The sequence below is a fragment of the Corvus kubaryi genome, unplaced genomic scaffold (genome assembly GCF_017639235.1).
Source record: "Corvus kubaryi isolate FWS band 111438036 unplaced genomic scaffold, C.kubaryi_AGA036_p1.0 37284, whole genome shotgun sequence".
Lineage (NCBI taxonomy): Eukaryota > Metazoa > Chordata > Aves > Passeriformes > Corvidae > Corvus > Corvus kubaryi.
This window is the reverse complement of record NW_024581088.1, coordinates 3,383,494-3,402,299: the sequence shown is the minus strand read 5'-3', so window position 1 is coordinate 3,402,299 and position 18,806 is coordinate 3,383,494. Positions and strand designations below refer to the sequence as shown.

At 44.9% G+C, this 18,806-nt stretch overlaps 1 protein-coding gene across 14 annotated transcripts in view; it reads left to right on the top strand.

Annotated features, from left to right (window-relative positions):
• Positions 1–18,806, top strand: part of CLIP2 (CAP-Gly domain containing linker protein 2) — a 99,228-nt gene that overhangs the window by 34,191 nt on the left and 46,231 nt on the right. For all 14 annotated transcript variants that reach the window (XM_042025915.1, XM_042025924.1, XM_042025914.1 and 11 more), the window contains one exon: positions 2,242–2,462. In XM_042025915.1, the coding sequence (XP_041881849.1) occupies positions 2,351–2,462 (112 nt within the window). In that variant the 5' untranslated portion in view covers positions 2,242–2,350. The remainder of the gene's footprint in view (positions 1–2,241; positions 2,463–18,806) is intronic.

Here is an 18,806-nt window from a genome sequence, read left to right as displayed (position 1 = left end):
ATTTTTATGTGTGTATTGCTGACAAACTGCATTTATAGTAAAATTTACTCCAGTTCATCCTAATTTCCCTGTGTGATGATGAATGTGCAGGGATGTGCTGAGGCAGCCGTCCCTGGCTCTGGTCAGCCTGCAGCTTGTGACATTGACACTTTAGATGGATGAGTTTGCCCCTGTCAGGCCCTCCCCATAAGCTGACATGCAATGGGCACAGCCAGGTGGGGGATCTGCTATGATTCCCACTTGAGAAGTTTTTGAATCTGTTGTATGTGACCCCGGTGAGTGTGGCCACAAACTGCTTATGGTGGCTGTATTTCAGGATAAAATCTGTTCCAAGGGGAGCATGATTAGTAGCCTGTGGAGTTCATTTGTTTTTAGCATTACTGTGTTGAAAGCACAGGAGTCAGGAGTAAGGGCATGTTGTGAGGAGGGCAAACTTTCAGGCTGAAGGTGATGGATTGAGATATCTAGGTAGAGCACATCACCTGCCAGCAGAAGTGATAGGAATCAAACTAGTCTGTAAAATCAAAGCCAGCCCTGGCCAAAATGTGTCGTATGAGATGGAGTGGGTGGGAGATGCCACATCTGATGGCTTGACAGATAAAAGGAACTTGGCTGATCAGTGTTTCTCACCTCCAGATTCAGTTCCTTGTCTCCCTATTTTATGCTAAACAGAGCTGGAAGCTGCCGCCTCCTGTCCAGCTCTGACAGCCGTTCCTTGACAGCTCTGTTGCAGGAAGGCTGGTTTTCTCTTCCTTGAGAAGAGATTCTTGCTCTTGTCTCTTATTTCTGCTGTGGGTGATGTGGTTGGAGCATCCTGCCTCTCATAACCAGGCCTGACTTCTGTGTGAGGTGAATGTCTGCAGGTGTCTGAATCCACCCCAGGTACTGAGCACCTTTGTGGGCACATGGGGAAAAGGCCTTGATCCCTCAGTTTTTTGCTCAGGCTCCCTCCCCAGGATGTCTCTGCTGATCCGTCCTTTCTTTGTTTCTTTAAGCTGATGTAGGATGACTGACTCTTACTGCTCTTTGGTGTTTTAGATATTTGTGGGCCCTCCAGAATACGGTTTTGGAATTCTCCTTGCGGTTTTCCCTCCTCTGTGTCTGCTTGCAGCTTTTCCTGGAGCCCTGCCAGCCCTCTGCTCACTCTGATCCAGCCTGTGTTGAGGTCCTTACTCATGCCTTAATCACTTGCCATCCTATTATTGCAATTCCCTCCTTGCAGCATCTGTAAATCTTTGCTGCACTGATTCTCAGGGGTGCTGCCTCCTTCCTTTGCCCAGGAAGCAGGTCTGTGTGTCCCCTGTTTCTGGCTGGTCCTTGGATTGCTCTCCCTGCAATTCCCTCTGCTGTTAGATTGGCATTGTCCCTGGCTTACTCTGCTGCCACCTTTTTTGCTCCACATCCTAGCCTGCTGGCTCCCAGCCTCAGCTTCCTTTTGGCTGATAGACTCATTTTATGATTATTTTTCTTTATCCATTAGGAATGTTATTGCTTTTTTTTTAAAGCAACTTAGTCATTTCCTTTATTTTTCCTTTCTTGTCATAAAATTGTACTTGTTGATGCAACATCCTTGCAAGGAATTTGGAGGTTTTATTCCATGTGCCTGCTGGAAAGGGAATGATATAAGGAAGGGTTGTGACTTTGCTAATGAATAGTTGGTAGAGTTATGCTTAAGTTTCAGGAAGCTTGGGGTTTGTTTTTTTTTTCAAATTTTCTTGTAAATCCATAGGGTTAAATGCCCTTTTTCTGTGATAAGTTTTTGGATTTGTCTTTAAGGAAAGGAGCTGAAAGCCCCATCTCAGACACTGGCTTCATCCTTCCTTCCCCTGCCAGTTTGGAGAGGCTGCCCTGAAGGCTGGTCAGACTCAGGGCTGTGCATCAAAGGTGATGCTTTTTGTCAGGGTTCTGACAGCTCAGCTGAGGCTTGGCTGTTGCTGAACTGAGGCTTTAGAATTTAAAACCAGTCAAAACCATTTCATTTACTCAGATCCCAAACTGTATTTAAATTCTTGTTTAATGGCTCTGGGAGGTTTCATCTTTGGCCCAGGACTTCGAGGTTGATGAAAAAAATTTAACATGAAGATGGGAGATGAGGGAAATTATCACCTTTGTTTTATAGGAGAAGAAATGAAAGGTTCTGACTCTTCTAAGGCTGTCAGGACAGAGCTGGGCACTGCTTTCTGGGAACCTTTCCATGCCCTCCCACTCATTCTCTGATTTCTTTGTGCTCTTCTCTCCCAGGTGTGTGACAATGGAAGAAGAGGGGCATCATCGAGAAGCCTGAACGGTAACACCAGGACAGCTCTTGAGACACTGGCAATAGGAGCCTGAGATACAGGAGACAGGAATCATGCTGAAACCAAGTGGACTTAAAATCCCAGGCAGAGCTGGGAAGCACTCCAGCCCAGTGGGACGGGCATCAGGGACCACTGCAGCTGCTGTCACCACTGGCTCAAAAGAAGGTAAGAGCTCGCTGACCCAGGTGATTGTCTGGCTTGGAGGCAGTGGACTAGTGGAGCCAGTGTTCCGTGGGATGTGGAATTCCCCATCTGTATGTAGGTTGACTGATCAAAACAAGTCTAACAGACTGAATAAATGGGCTCCCTCTCCCAAGTAATGCACAAAAGAGGCAAGTTGTGGAGTTCGTGGGAGACAGATGGATCCCCTGATGCTAAGGGCTGACAGAGGTACCTATACAGACATTGGCATGGGAAGGGCTGGTAATTAGGCAGATGACCTTAAACACTGCCCTGTAGCCATTGCTATTGGCCTGTGAGGATGTAGGAGTAAGAACTGAGCACTTAAGGTGATTTGGCCTGTGCTGATTACCTCAAATTAGTGCCTTTGTTTAAACAGAAACATTTGAAGCCCTAGGATTTGAATAATGACTTACCTTCATATACCTCCACATGCCTTGCTGCTGTTGATCTATATCCAGTGTATACATAAGCTCTGCAGACTGCCATTATCAGTATAATTAACACTTCAAAAGCAATTGAGGGTGTGTTTTGCTTAGGTTTCATTTTTCTGGCTTATTGGCTGGTGGGTTGTTTTCTATTATATATAATTTAGTAAATATTCAAGATGGGAGTTTTATATGTCATGTTTTTCATTTCACTTTGTTAAAAAAGGCTTTCTTCTTGCTTCTGGGGAAACACATCAGGATGATGTATATCCTATCAAAACTTGTACTTTCACTATATTACATTTTCATTTGAGAAGGTCACTGGTTGCTTCTTTAGATCTGTCAACCTCTTGTCCTTATAATTCAGGCCACTTCCTACATGTCTGATTACTTTGCTATATGTTTCAGTCCCCAAAATATATAACATTTAGCAGGATCAGGAAAGCCTTTTACCTCTCAGACAGCATTTTCAATCAAGGAGATAATATTGGTCAAAATTTGCTTTAGCATGCTCGGACAAATTAGTCAGGGATAATGGTGCTGCAAAATGAGTGTCACCAGACAATGCTGCCTCTTGTCAGAGTAATGCAGAAGTGTTAGTTATTTAATCTAAACAAAAAACCCCATCTCTGAGGTTTCTGTTTAGCTTGGGCACTTTGGGATGGTGATTCAGGCCCACCCTCTGTGCAGGATGTTCACACACAGACTCTACTTGCTGCTGAGCCACTGACTCTGCTCCCTTATTATTCATCAGGGGCTATGCTTTGCTCATGGATTCTTTCAGCTGAGCTCTCTCTTCTTTCAGTGACCAGTCGTGTACGTATAACCTCTGCCATTCTAAATTCTTTCCACAAACAGTATTGTAAAAGTCACAGCTCTAACTTGGCTTTTTGCACATCTGCAAGGTCTTGTTTGAGGGGCCAGTTGCTGCTTGAGGTCATGGGCAGAGTTCCAGATCCTTTTGTGTGATACAGCACTGTAGGGATTGGAGAGGTACTGCTCTTCCCTTGTTGAGGACTCGACCCTATGTGTGGAGATTAACAAATGTTTGGGTTGCAATTTTGTGTGAGTGGGTTTTAATATTAGCCTGATTTCTTAATTTTGCACCCAAATCTAAGGTACTGAATTATCCTTTTATTTGTTTGCTAGAGGGAAACACAAATTGACAAAGGAAAATTTGATGGGTTTGGCTGTGTATTTTAAAGTTATTCTTCTGGCCCTGTATTTCTGAATTTCCCCCTTGTTTTTCCATCCCCTCAACTGGGATTGAGAAATGAACCAGAACTCCAGTGACGTGCCTATTTAGCTCCCAGTTGTGACTCTCTCAAGGTGCTTTGGTCTGGATTTATAATTGCAGTATGTCATGGAGTTGCTTTCAGTTGATTTTAATCACATAAAAAACACCAAAATGAGGGAAAAGATCTGAGGCCTCTCTTCTCCCCAGAGGCTTTGTAGTGGCATCTCAGCAGGCACAGTTGGTGCATGTGTTGTGGTATGAAAGGGTCGGTCAATGGTGGGGTCAAGGCAACCTCTGGGCTGAATGCAGCGCGTGTTCGCTGGAGTTCCTTTGTGCCTTGTTCAGCTCCAGCCATCTGTCACCAAGGGATGTGCAGCAAAGTACCCTGTGCAGGCTCCAAACAGAGTCTGACTACTTTGCTTGAGAAGTTTAAAGTTTTTTTCCTGGAAAAAAGTGGGCATGGAGAAGGGGAGAAGTCTTGTGATGGTGGGTTGGTACTGTGTGACAGCTGTGCTGCTGCTCCTCTGCCTCTCAGGATGGTGCAGGAAGCTTTTGGAAATTGTGGAGCTGCTGGAGCAATCACAGCACTGAGCCATTCCTACCTAGAAGGTGAGAACAGAGCACCTGTGGGGCTACTTAAACAACGTGGGCTGGGTGAATAACAGTGGTTGGGCTTGTAGTTTTATCTCTGACACCTTCTCGCTCAGTGTCCTGCTCAAGAGCTGCTGCTGTGTCCCTGCATGGCCTGTACCTGCTCTTCTTCCTGCAAATCCCTCCAAAAGTCTGGCCAGCTGCCTCTTGCTCGTCTCCTTTCCAAAGATAATCTGTGAACAAAGTGTGCATCCCAAAATCCTGCTGACCTGCCTGTGTGCCCTTCTCTGAGAACAGAAGCATCTGTGTTGGCTGTGTGGCCTAGCTGCAGCACAGTCACAGGATTCAGCCTTTGGTACAGGAAAACTACAAAAGAAAATACTCTTTTTTTTCTGTCAAAGTGGTTTAATTCTGTTCCAGAGCCAAGTGTCTACATCGCTGAAACCCTAACCACAGCAGGCACTTACATGAATTTTGGGGGTGCCTGCAGCCAAAGAATTGTGGTAGATGGCTGTAGAAGGTGGATTTCGTTACGTTTCCTGGGATTAATCAAATCTGGACCTCTAGACTTCATATGAGATCTTAAAGTTGCATGAAGGAGTCTCTGTGAGGTGTCTGAGAACCCTGCAGAAACCATGAGCTCTATGACCTGTGTCTGTGCATTGAAAGTGCTTCCTGGGAGGCTGACAAGGTTTTCCTGACTCCACAAAAACTCAGTACATGCCCCTGAACTCCTGCCTTACTCCTTGCCTCTGCACTTAACGCGCCTCTTGCCAGAAAAGCCAAAGGAGACTTCTCTGTTTTCTGGAGCTCGATGGAAGAAAACCAGAGTGGTTTGGGTTACAAAATACGGAGCTGCAACACTGATCTATATGAATTTGCTACCTTGGGGGAGAATAGAAATCTCAAAAGCTTGAAATATAGCTGCAAAAGAGAACCATAAATCCAACAAAGCGCAGGATTAAACTGCAGCAATGCCCAGTCTGTTGCCTCTGAGATGTTCCTTGGCTCTGGGAGCTTGGGGCTGCCTCAGAAAGACCCCAAATTGGGATTATATCTTTCAGATTGCGTGTTCAGAGAAGGTGCCCATTCTCCAGTTGTATGGAAGATATGTCAGAACCATTAGATGCAAATGAAATTTTAAAAGCTTCACACTTTGATCTTCTTCCCCTCCCGTAAGTTTATCAATCTTGTCTACACAAGTGCAAGTGGAGGTACTTCCCTTTGTTCTTACTCTGGAATACACAGAGTTGCTTTGATTTCTCCTTTCTCTTTTCCCCAGTGCTCTGCTCATATTCCTCTGTAGAAAGTCAAGTGTCTCTTACCTGTCTCTCATTTCTCTCTTCCTTTCCCAGGCACGGAGATACCTCTTCAACATTTCCATGTACTCTTGACAACTCACATCTTATGTACCAGAAGGAGGGTCAATGCAGATGAGAGATGCTTTGTGTGCATGTCTATAGAATTTCACAATTCAGGGCTGTAGGTTTCTATAGAGACCAAATGTGCTGTAGTCACACCGAGCCAGCTTGTCTTATGTGCTGTATCAGAGTTATTTTTCCTGAAAACACATTCAGAGTCAATTCTGCTCATAGAATGTCCTACATCCTCTTTGAACTTTGCTTGAGTGGAGAGTTGTTGTGTCTCCTTACCTGAGCTGGTGCTTTCACAGAGCCATTAGGTGTAAGAGCTTTTGTGGTGGTGGTCTGGGTCAGGCACATTGGCTTGCTGTCGTTGGGGGATTTTTTTAAAAAAAACCCTGAAATTGCCATTTCCACTAAAAGTCAGTGGGGAACTGGCAGCTGACATGGACCCCTGGAAGAAATTAGCCTTGAGTGGTGTCCATGCTGGCTATCCTTCTCCTTTCACTCCCATAAAGCTCTAACAATGGAAAAAATAAGTTCGGCTGCTTTGCAGTAACTACTTTCCTTAACCAGACTGAAATTTCATCTCCAGCTGCCTCAGGAGAGAATTTCCCACAAATGTGTTGGCTTATTTCCCGTGTTTCAAGTGAAGAAAGTCACTGCTCTTGACCCCACATGCAAGAGAGGTTTCTGTGTTAAAGGTGTGGGTCACTGGTAAAGAGCTCAATGTAATATTTTGATTTCTTGTTACAAAGCTCATATGTCTCAGTTTCTTTCCCACCCTCGTCCTGGAAAAGCCTGCTTTTTCAAGATGGAAAGAGAATGGAAGCTGTGATGAATGGGCCCACAGAGCCCTCCCAGCTGGTGGAACAGGTGAAAGCTGCTGGGAAGAGAAGCATTCACATTTCAGAGTGGGTTTTGTCTGCTCAGAGCAGTGTTAGAGTAATGTGGTTGGAGGAGAAATTTGCCTTTCATACTTCATTTGGCTGTCAGCTGGCTCTAGTGTTTGTTTATGGTTCTTAAATCTCATGTTCAATTAAAAAATTCTAGCAAAAGGTGGAGGAAAAAAGAAATATATTGGATTTGCGGATGGAGCTGGGCAACATTGAGACTTCAGTGCTGGAGGCAAAACAGCCCAAACTTATTAAGTTTTCTGTGAGACTTATGTGCATGCAGTCAGAATCCAGACCTTGGATTTTACAGATGGGTCCTGTCTTTCTGAATGGGCAAGTGCAAGTGTCTGTCGCATCAATTTCATATTTAGACATGGCTAACAATAGCAAAACTGTTTTTCAGCATTACCTAGTTTTATTGCCAAAAACTATGCTGTGATAGCTAAACTACACACCATATTGCTGGGAGCCTGGGAATGCCTTCCTGTTTTCATCTAAGTGTATGTGCATTATTTTAGATGAAGAATAAACGCACGGAGCTAATAATGCTGGCATAATGTCTGCTTCTGCAAACACTGTTTGTTGCTTTGGTTCACTAAAAATAAGAGTGAAGCAGACTGGAACGCTCCCAGGGCTGTTACAGAGAATGGAATGACTGGGCTCCATAGGGTAATTAAACTACAACATGCTGTAATGAGGGTTTGATAAGCCTGAGCTGGGTATCGGGTCCCAGTTAGTTGTATTTGGGTTTTGGGTACTGATGGGCTGAGGCTGGTACCACCTGGGGGACACTTACTGCTCTGCCCAGGGGTTGAGTTTGCATGAGGGGGTTAAGTTTTTTTTCTTAATTTCTTTTCTAGAAATGTGATTATGTTTTGAGGGCCGCTTTTAGTTTGAGACTCAGCAGTTCTATGGCCGAGTCTCTTTTGATCTGTACCTGCCTCAATTCTGCTGGAGGACCCTAAATCTCACCACCACCTTAGCTCTCTTGTACATTTAGTGCCTTGCTCTTGCCTTTCCTAGTGGGAAATCTTCATTCCTTTTTATTTATCTGTCACAGTATTAACAGCAACATATCAGTAAATTAACTTGGAAATCAGTTGTTCACCCCTCGCATTTCTCAGAATGTTGTTTAAGTTAAATTGGCTGGATGCATAGCAGTAAGAAGCAATTTCTTTTGCTTCTAGAATTTTTTGCAGTAAAAAACAGAGGGAAGGATGGTGTCCTTAATGAGGAATTTATGCTTCAGTAATGAGAGAACTTGGGGAGGTTGTTCTCAGGTAATTATTGATGGTTTGGTGGTGTCTTAACACAGGCTTTTTTTATAAAGCTGCAAGAAACTGCTGAGGCTCTCTGGTTTTGTATCAATCTATTAATTCTAATTTCCAAATAAATATGAAAGACAGTAAACCACTGTTTTGCCTGAAACAAAAGAAATAGGATTCTAGTGTCCGGAGCAGCTGATTGACTGGCACAGACATAGGGACCTAATTCTTGTCTATTCAAAGGCTTTGTGCCTCTTGATTAATATTAGCTTGGGGTGTTGTGTGCTGGTGAATTGAAAGAGAAGACCCAACATCACGGGGCCAGGGGCTGCTATTATTTCTAGCAAACATTTGGTTTTGCTGTTTTGCATCAGGCCTCATGGAGTGATTGGTATTGTCAGCTCCCATCTGAGTGCTGTCCTCAATTAAATCCATGCTGCAACCCTGAGTGGATATTCTTGGGGTCGGATTAGTGATCCTGCTGGAAATGTGTCATTGGTGTTGATGAAGTTTGATTAGGTCTTGCTTTATGTTAATGGGTCTGTATACACAGTGTTTTCAGTTCCTTGGGGAGTTGGGAGGTTGAGGTGCCAGTGAGATGTTTGAGGATCAAATGCCTCTATTACAGTATCAGCAGATTAGCACTTCATTAGTAGCCAGAGCTGCAGTATCCAGGTATGCACAGGCAGTCACCTGGTCACGGAGTTATCAGGTATCTGAAAGAAAACAAGATTGTTTTCAAGGGCTGAGCAGGAAAAACTGCAAATGAGAGTCACTGTTTTGCTGATGCAGGGCTGATGTACAGCTGAGGGGTGGGAACTGCAACAACCATGGGAGCAGCTCTGCTGAGCGATCATTAGAGCCTGAGCGTATCCCCTCAGTGCTGCTGTGGGTTGACTGAAGTGCCCTGTGTGGAGGTCATGTCCCTCTGTACAAATCCAGTTGCTCATGGACACAGATGCTGTCATGAGACCCTGCATATTTGTTCTCATCCTCATGGTGTATCCTATGCCAAAGGTTTGCTGGCTTGGTTGTGGACCAACCACTTGACTTTTGCATAGGGCCTGTATTCAGCCCACATGTGCCATTCATGAGCCACTCTGCCTGTCATCCTGCACTCTGAAATACCTTTTGTACTGGGGTTTTTGAAGGTGGTGGTTCCTCCACCCTTTCTGGTTCCCCTCCTGAAGGGGGGAAGTACCCTTGGTGGCATTCCTCTCCCAAGAAGTAATTCAGTTCATTCCAAGTAATATAAAAGGGCATTGAATCAATCTTAATTTAATCTGCTTCCAGGTAACATATAGAGATAACTGTGAGTCTGATTTTAATTGTCTTAATGATTAGATACTCTTAGAAGGATTTGATAGAGTCAATCTGTAATATTCAGCTCGTTCACTGGGGAGGGGGTGCGAGCACACACCAAAGGCATGTGGAGGTCAGACGCCGTCCTGTCCTCTCTGTCTGTATCTCTTCACAGAACAGCAGGGAAAGAAAATCAGCTTCCCACAGATGTTCAGCTTATGGAGGTTGGAATATAATGAACCAAATCCTATTCAGCTGGGCTGGTGTAAGTCTGCAGTAGCATCAGTGTGGCTGTGGTTATGCCCATCAGAGGAGGGCTGCAGCTTCAGGGCGGGATCTGCTCCTGCATGTTCTGCCTCCAACAATTGCACTAATCCAGCAAGAGCAGATTAATCATTAAAGGCCTGAGCCAATATTCATTGAAATTAAAAGAAAGATTCCCTTTGGCATAGATGGATTTGGGATGAGAGTCTGCAGGATTAAAGTGGCATCAGACTGTTGGTACGTAATATTTGCTATAGGTTGGAATGAACCATCACACATTGACCCTGCATGTGAGCATCTTCCTTGCAAGCAGTCAAGTAGGTGACTTGGTCTCCACAAAAGCCTTAAAACATTTAGAATACAGATATTATTCTCTATTTAATTTCAGTAGGATATTTACTTTTTAATGAAGATGCTAGAAAGTAAATAAATATCCTGTTCCCGTAAAAGAGAGAAACTGGTATTTATGCAGGAGTAAGGTCTGTAAGAAAACACTGTTTATCACAGCATTTGCTCTAAAATAATAAAGAGTTGTCAAAATTGAGCTGTCTGTGACTTCAGCAACTCTATTCAAAATACAGTTGATGGTCTTTCTGCTACAAAATGTGTTTGGCAATGCTGTTTTCCAGCACAATGAATGTGTGTCCTATGTGCTACATCTGGATTGTGGACCGGAGGATGCAGCAGAGCACTCCATGGCTGTGTTTGCAGAATTCTTTGTGAGAAAGGAAATGTTTGTGATTGGGGATTTTTAAATGGTCTCAGAGGAAAGCAGTCATGAACTTAGCCATGAGTACATCTTAAAAGCTGAAACTGCACCAAGGTTCAGGAGTTAATTTGTGTGATGTAGTGCACTGCCAGTGCTGCAGTTGTTGGGCAGCATTATGCAGCAGTTAACTCTGCTACAGGAGTGTTCTCAATCTGCTTGAGGAATTCCTACCAAGCAGGAACTGTAAGTCATTCTCACTTTCTGTAATTATAAGCCTCCTATGCACACGTGTAACCTCTCCTGTTCAAGACTCTGAATGCCTCACCACCTCGTGTAAAGCCTGAAGGCTGTTAGGAAGGTCAGTATGACCCATGTCTTACACACAAGACAACTTAAAGAAGTAGGTCTTGCCCATGTCATCCTGTAAGTCAGAGGTGAAAGTGGAAGTTATCTTGGCCAGCAGGTTTTTCTGGCCTTTTGTCCTCCCAGTCCGGGCACAGGAGCAGCAGCTTCCCTCTCTGATACCACTTCCCCTCATCCTTTCCAGTGACTGAAGTGTCGTGTCTGTAAACATTAGTGCCTTTGGAATTTGGCTGAGGGTGTGCAGTCATTGAGTTATGGGGCAAGTTTCTGTCCTGCACATGCCTGTCTTATTTCACACTTCAGTCTACACAGTTGTTTGGGATTCATGTCCCTGAAGATGACAGGAGCATTTTGTATTGCTGTATAACTTATTTCACAGAAATGCTTTCTGCAGAATATTTTATTTGGAGGTATTTGCTCAGAAAAAAACCCAAAAAACTTGCTAGAAATGAGAAGGGTTTGATGGAGATTTAAACAGAAGAATTTCAGGTAGGGATGGTATGATGTTGAGAAAATTCTGAACCCTAAAAAGGGCTTGGGGGTATCATCCTCAGTGACTGACTCTGCCCTGGCTGGGTGTTCAGAAGATAAAAGCCTAAAACTGATCATCTGATAAACTGCTGAAACAGTGTCATGAGAGAGAGGCATAGTTCACGTGTGAGTCTTTTATACCTGTAAGGTGTGCTGGGAAAGGGAGCCTGGTGTGTGCTCAGGGTGCCTACTGGGGCCCTGTGCTCAGTCTTTGGTGCAGCTCAACTCCTCATGTCCCAAGCTTTATCTGTGGTCTCTCACTTCACATAATCAATTTCCCCACGACCACTGCTGCTCACTTTGCCTACCATCACTCCTGGAATGGTGTAAGATGTCATTTCTGGTGGTCACTGAGGCTTAGATCTGTTGGGTTTGAGAACACTTGCTGTGGGGGTCAATGTTTGTATTGTAGCTCTTGTGTTTTAGGATCAGATCTGGATCATGGTCATGTTTACTTCCAAAAAAAAAAAAAAAAAATTAGGCATCCCTTGCAAATAGGTGACTTGGCTTTTCTGCAAATGATGCCTGTTCATGTATAGCTCATTGCCTTTTGAATTGGATACTTAGTTGTTTAAGCCAGGTATTTGGAATAAAGTAGATGACTTTAATCTGCTCTCAAATATCCTTTTTATTAGATTAGGGAAAACAAAGCCAGCCCAACAAACTCTGCATTCTGTGTAGCGTGGGGCTGTGTACAATCAGTCCATTGTGTGCTGTGTAGCCTGCTCTGTGCATGCATGTATGGCTGTAGGAATAAATGGCTGATGGAGGGATGAATCAGAGCTGTGTTCAGTACAGTGCAGCCCCAGGATTGTGCCCAGGTTTGCTTGGCAGTTATGAGATGGTTATCTTTATCTCTCCTATAGTTCCTCTGGGATACTGGGGTGCTGCAGATGGCCCCTGGAACCTCCCTCTTTCAGGTGGACGACTCAAGGAGATGATGCAATTGTACTGATGTCATGTTTCTACTGAGGAAGGGGAAAAACTGCATACAAGGTAGAAAGCCTAGTGCTTGTCTGTCTGCTGGTACCATCCCAGCGGTTCAAACTGCATAGCTGGTTACACCGAAAACCAGCCTCTCAGCATGCAGATAAAGAGCTAACAAAGCATCCTCCTTCATTCTTACATGTCAGGTGTTAAATTTTTCTACTTCTCCTCTCAAGAGTAGCTGTAGACAGGGCATGAGGAAATACGCTTTGTGGCTGCAGGCTGGCAGCTCTTGTAAAGAGCAATTGTGAAGATTATCCCAACTCCTGCCAGAGGGAAGCAGAGCAAAGCAAAATTAGAAAGTCAGAGCTTGTGGTTGTACCAAAGACATATTTCTGAGATTCAGCAGGTAGAAATGAGAAGTGGTTATCTGTCAAGAGAGGAGTGGGGAAGATCTTACTGCTGTTCTCTATTGCTACATGTCTAGCCCTTATCATGGGGAGACTCCATGGTGCCAGCAGAACACTCACTGCCTGAGCTTGCAGCTTCCAGCTGCACAAACGTACCGAATAAAGGATGCTTTAAGCCTGAGCTGGGGGCATGTGGGCCTCTGCAGTGCTCAGAGTGCAGTGGGAGCACAGGTATGAGTGGCACAGCTCATCACCTGTCACACCAGGGAAAATACTGTGCCACACTCAAGCTAATCTGACCTGACTGGACTAACCAGATCACTGAGCACTGTGAAGATATACGAGAGGTTATAATGCTTGTTGCATAGCTGGAGTAAATACTGTGCCCACAGGCAGTCTGTACCCAACCTGGAATCAAACTAGACTGTCTGCTGTCATTTAACTTTTCTTTCCCATGGATTGTTAGAGGTGCAGTCAATCTGCGTGTGCATGGCTGCTCAGGTTATGCCCTGTGAGTAAACAGCCTGAGTTATACACCCACAGCAACTTCTCGTGCATCTTGTTCCCAGTACAGGGAGCTGCTGGGATTCCCTAAACTGGCTCCAGTCTCATCAGAAAGTAATAATTGCCCTCTGGACAAAGCCAGGCTCTTTTTTTTGGTACCTTCTATTCTACATTTGTTTGGGACTGAGCTAATGCTATTATTTCTGAATGAATAAGTCAGTGGCCTTTCTGTGTGCACGTGCTTGAGCAATGCACTGCTTGGCTGCTCATCTCAGCTGGTGCTGTAGGAATGGTCCCAAAGTCCATCCAAGTGGGTTTTGTGTGGGAATGATGCCTGAGCAAAATTCCAATATGTAAAAAGGCTGTGACATTTCAAAACCGTGCTGCTCAATTACTTCTTCTGGTGTAGAGAAAGCACTATGCTTTACTTGGCTGCTCTTTACAGTGTTTGGTGCTCAAGACAAATTTCTTCAGTTCAGAAGGTGTCCCAAGACTGTTCTTCTCTCTGTGCTAGTGCCAGTGTTCTGCCTGGCAAATCGTTTATAAATGTCTCATTAAGGACCTGTGTCTGCCTCCTTTTCTTTCTTTTTGTCATTGGATCAGCTCCCTGAGAGCAGCTGTCTTCACTTCCATCACAGCAGCCCCCAAACCACACTTGCGCCTTACAGATTCCCACAGCCGAAGAAACCGCGGACAGCTGTGCACGTGTGTGTGTGTGTGTGTGTATGCTGGGGTTTGTGGGCATGGTGGGTTTAGGCTGAGCTCCTTCCCGAGCTTCTCCATGCTTCTTTGAAAAGAAAAGGCTCCAAGAAGTCAGCTTTGTGCTAGCTTTATAGAGAACTGAACATACGGCGTGACTGCAGCTCTGCAGCCAAGGACGTGTGCGAGTGTGTGCCGGGCATTCACGGGGAGTTGTGTGGCACTGGGGCTGCTGGAAGGAAGCTCCCCGTGCCAGGCAGGAGCCTTCCTTGTAAGTATTTCCCTCCCAGCTGGTGTTTTTGCTCTCAGGGCTATCTCACAGGTTACCCTGGGCTGCTTTCTAATGCTCCTTTCTGCCCTTAAGTCTTTCATTACTTTCATGGTCTGTGTGAGGTAACCCAGTTTGGCTACGGGACTAGTGGGACAAAACTTAGTGGGTCTTTAGAGCTAAGGGCTTGCTTGAATGGAAAACTGTATTTTCTAGTCAGAATAAGCTATGGTGAATAAAGTGAATAATGCTTCTATGTGGAATATTCTCTAGCTGAAGTGATTTTATTATTTATTTAAGGAAGAATAGAGCCTGTGTTATGTTGTAATACACCCTGGGTTACTTTAACATACTAACCTGGGGCTTATTAAATTCTAGTTTTGCAGATGTGTCTGTATGTTATTTCTAGAGATGAAGGGTGGCACACGCTGGGGAAGAAGATATGGGTGTTCCAATCTTTGTTAAATTGCAATACTGTTAAAATTGTGGGATTTTTTTTTTCATTATTTTCTGTGAAAAAATGCTTCTCCAGAGGTGTGATATATAGGTCCTGTTTTAAGGCTGAAAAAGTTAAATAGAGTATTGAAAAGTGAATGTTGAAAGAATATACTTATGGTTTTAAAAATAATAATTACATAAAAATTAAGACTCTAATCTTGAGATGAATAGATCCATCCCTACGCTGCAAGGTAATTATCCCTCAGTGAAGGAAACCTTGTGCATTTGCTACTAGTCACTCGCCTCCCTTGTGCTCTGTGCTGCCAAAACCAATCTGCTTTGCATATTTCATTGAATACCGTTGCTTATTTGAAAAAAAACTTCAAATCCTCACACAAATATGTAGCTTTGCTGTTTGTTTCTTTTCAGAATTATACTGGATTTGATCTAGCATAGCTGGTAACCCCCCCCAGCTCCTCCATCCCTCCCATCTCTAGCGGGCACCAAGAATGTGCGTCTCGCCTGTGGCAGAGCAGATTTTGTACCAGTCAGCATCTTGAATGAGACCTTTATAAGAAAGCCTTTGTTTGGGATGTCTGTTTGAGGTTCATTGCCCTTCCCAGCTGTCTCTCTGGAGGCAAATATTTGTCTCAATGGGCATCTCCTTGCATTCAGTGCAAGACATCTTTGCAGTGGTCCTTACTCGGTTTTGCTTCTCATTCATAATTCTCATTCTTACTGTCTTCCTCCTCACTGCAGTTTTATTTCTGGGTATGTCTCCTCTCTTCAAAGGAGCTAAAGCCAGGGATGCTGAAGTTGTATCAGATCTTAATATTCACACTATTGGGGTTATTCCAGGGAGCAGCAGGGGCAATAGATTTTCCGGGTGCCAGATGCAGAGCTTGCCTCTGTGCCAGATCACAGCCCAAACTTTTCAGCTTTGAACTTGCAGAGCTTTCAGTCGTTGTTTCCAAGTCAGCCATAAATCTCTGGGGCTCCTTCCTCCCACAGTGTGCTGCCAGGCAGTTGGCTATTGTCTGCAAAGTATTGCTTTTTCTCACAGGCACCTCTTCCCTCTCTGTTTCTGCCTCATCCTGCAGCTTGAAAGGGCCATGATAAATCTTGCAGAAAACAGCTGCTTCATTGCTGTGCTTGATAATTTGAATTTGGATGTGGCAATGGGCTGGCTTTCACTTGATTGCTAACAGCCTCATGTTTATGTAATCCAAGCTGCTTTGAGAAGCTCAAATCCCTGTGTGGGAACCTAGAAATTCTGTGTGTCGAGGCCTCACCATCAGTGAGTGCTGTGGAGGCAGCAAGCACCAGCCCTTCTCCCATGGGAGGTGCCTTGGCTGTGCCTGTGTGGCTGCTGCTAATGCTGCCAAGGGAAGAATCCCTGGCTCCCTGCACAGGTGGCAGCTCCAGGAGGTGCAGCAGGTTGTGCCTTCTTTTCTCTTGCCCAGTAGACTAGCTGCTGTAGGCGGTAGGGAGCAGATGCTCTGGACTGTCCCCCTCTGAGGGGAAGCTCTGATGAGCACTGTTCTCCATCAGGTAAGTTCTGCAGTGTAATGCTTGGAGATGAAGTGGCATTGCAGACCCAGAGAAGTTTATAGTAACTGCAATGTAAATAGATGAGCAAAAACCACTGCACCACGAGCTGACAGTTATGTGGCTGTAAGGACAAGACCATGCTGTCCTCCAGCTCACAGTGGAGGGTGGTGGGCTGTTGGATGGGGCTGTATCATCCACCGCAGATGTTTGGTGCCCTGAGCACAGGCTGCAGCCTGAGCAGGGATAGTGTCTGACTGTCATCCCTACCTCGTCATCAGGGCATTGAACCAAACAGTCAGCCAGGCTGCTCTAATGCCTCCAAGGCTCTTGCATAATCCCTGTGGCAGTAAAACCAGATGTTATTCCTTTTAGCTGGCACCCCTGTGGCCAGCAGTGGGGTTTTCCAACTGACAAAATCTGTCTTGGCTTCAAATGGGCATTACAGTCCTTGGTCTTGGGACTGTCCTGAAGCCCTGCCCGAGCTGCAAGGAGCAGAGCTGGTACCAAAAGTTTTTTGACCAGTCTGGTTGCAAGGCTGCACTTTGAGATTCTCACAGACTGCAGAACTTGCTGCCCTGCCTGCCTCCTGCCACAGGTTAGTGGCATCTACAGAACGAGCCAGTGACGTGAGGGGGAAGTGCCTTCAGTCTTGTGACAGTGGCAGTTCTGCCAGGCTGGTGCACTTTTTGTTGGTGGATAGTGGATGAGAAGCTTATTGATTACCATGGAGAGGGAACGCAGCCAGGAGTAGGTGGGCAACTCTGTGCTACCTATCAGGCTGTCTTGTGATGTGATGATATTTGAGTGCAAAAACCTCAGAAAATTAAAATAGAAAAGGAAAGAAAAGACCTCTTTTAGGGGCACTGCAAAGCTATTTTGTAAATCTCATGTTTGTGCTTATTTCTCCCTCCCTTACACAAGATGCTACTCTCGAATCTATCTTCTTTTTTGTTTTGTTTTGTTTTGTTGGGGTTTTTTTGTTGTTGTTTGTTTGGGTGGGGGTTTTTTGGGTTTTGTTTTTGGGTTGTTTTCTTTTTTTTGGTTGGGTTGTTTTTTTTTTCTTTTCTCTTTCTTTTAAATCTAGTGTGTCTCCATTTTATCAATTAACTGCCTGTCTCTTGATTCCATAGCAACACAACAGGCTGTTGCATTTCTGAGTCCTTTGGCAGTTGGGGTGCCTGGCATGTATCTTGGGAGCAGTCGGACTACAAAAGGGTTCTGAAGGGAGTAGGAAATACATGGGCAACACTCATTGTGCGCTGCTTCTCATGCTAAACTGCTCTTCCCTTCCTCTCCCTCCTCCCCTTTAGATACAAGTTTCCTTTCCCCTTTGTTTCAGTTGCCTGGTGTTAAGAGAGTGCTGTGGGAGGTCAGAAGATGTGGAGGAAGTGAGGGGATGGATGGGTTCAGTGGATGTGGATGGGAGTTAAACACAGCACAAGGCTGAGCATGCTGTCAGGGATCCTGCAGAGAAAGGATGCTGATGCTGCAGAGCAAGTGCTCTCTTCCTCCCGCTTCAGTTTCTAGAGCTTTCTTGAGGGGGAGTTTCTTGCTCCTGTACTGTACAAAGCTTCTCTTCACTCCTTCCTGCAGCAGTTTCCAAGAGCTGGAAGAGTCCATGCCCTTTTTGCAGAAGCCTTTGTGCTTCCAGGGATTTTGGACACATGGCTTTCATTGACACAGTAACGAGAGCCATGTGAACAGGCTGAAACTTCAGTTAGACCTTTAACCTCTTCAGCTCTTGGTTGGTAGGAATTTGACTTCTGAAGTACTGGTGCCCTGTCAGTGTGGGCCCCTAAAACTGATGGGATGAGTTTGCAGAAAGAGCCTTAAGCACCAGGTTTGCCATAGTGGGGGTTAATGTGTAGGCTTTGTGAAGGCCAAAGGAAAAGTAGAGATTTGGAGCTGGATAAGATGTGCATTTAGTGGATGCTCCGTGTGACTTTGATTTAAAAGTTGTTGTTCAGCCCTGGAAGCTGTGACCTACAGGAAGCCCATTTAATCCAAAAAGAATGAGCCAGCTAATGAACACAATAGGGTTGTTAAGTTGGAAAGCCCAAGTGGAAGAGATCCTGCTCACTGCTTGTTGTGTCTTGGAGCCCGGTCCCAGTGAGAGGAGGAAGGCAGGAGCTGCTGTCGCAGTCCTGACTAGCAAGTGAGGTCTGTGCTGGACAGAGCAGCACAGGGAGATCCTCTTGGATCAAGCAGGAAGAGCTTTCCTCATTGCTGGCTTCCAGGTGAGCTGTTGAGTTAGATGCCCAGTAGTGACATCCAGAGAGTTCCTGTGGCTTCTTGATTGGCATCAGCAGGTACTGGCAGGGTTGGAGTAGAAAATACCCAGTTTGTTCCATTGGGTGTGTTTCTCTTGTGTAACTCTTATCAGTTTCATACCTGGGATCTGTACCCTTGTTGTGCTGTTTCTTGGAGCTTGTTTCTTAGTGAGTTTTTTGGAACTTTTTGGCATTCATCTGGGGAGTCTGACTAGAACAAGAAGACTTTTCTTCTTCAAAACAGCAAATCCAAGTGTCACAGACCAATAGACCAACTCCTTAGATGTCTGTAGGCTGGAAAAGCTCAGGGTTCTT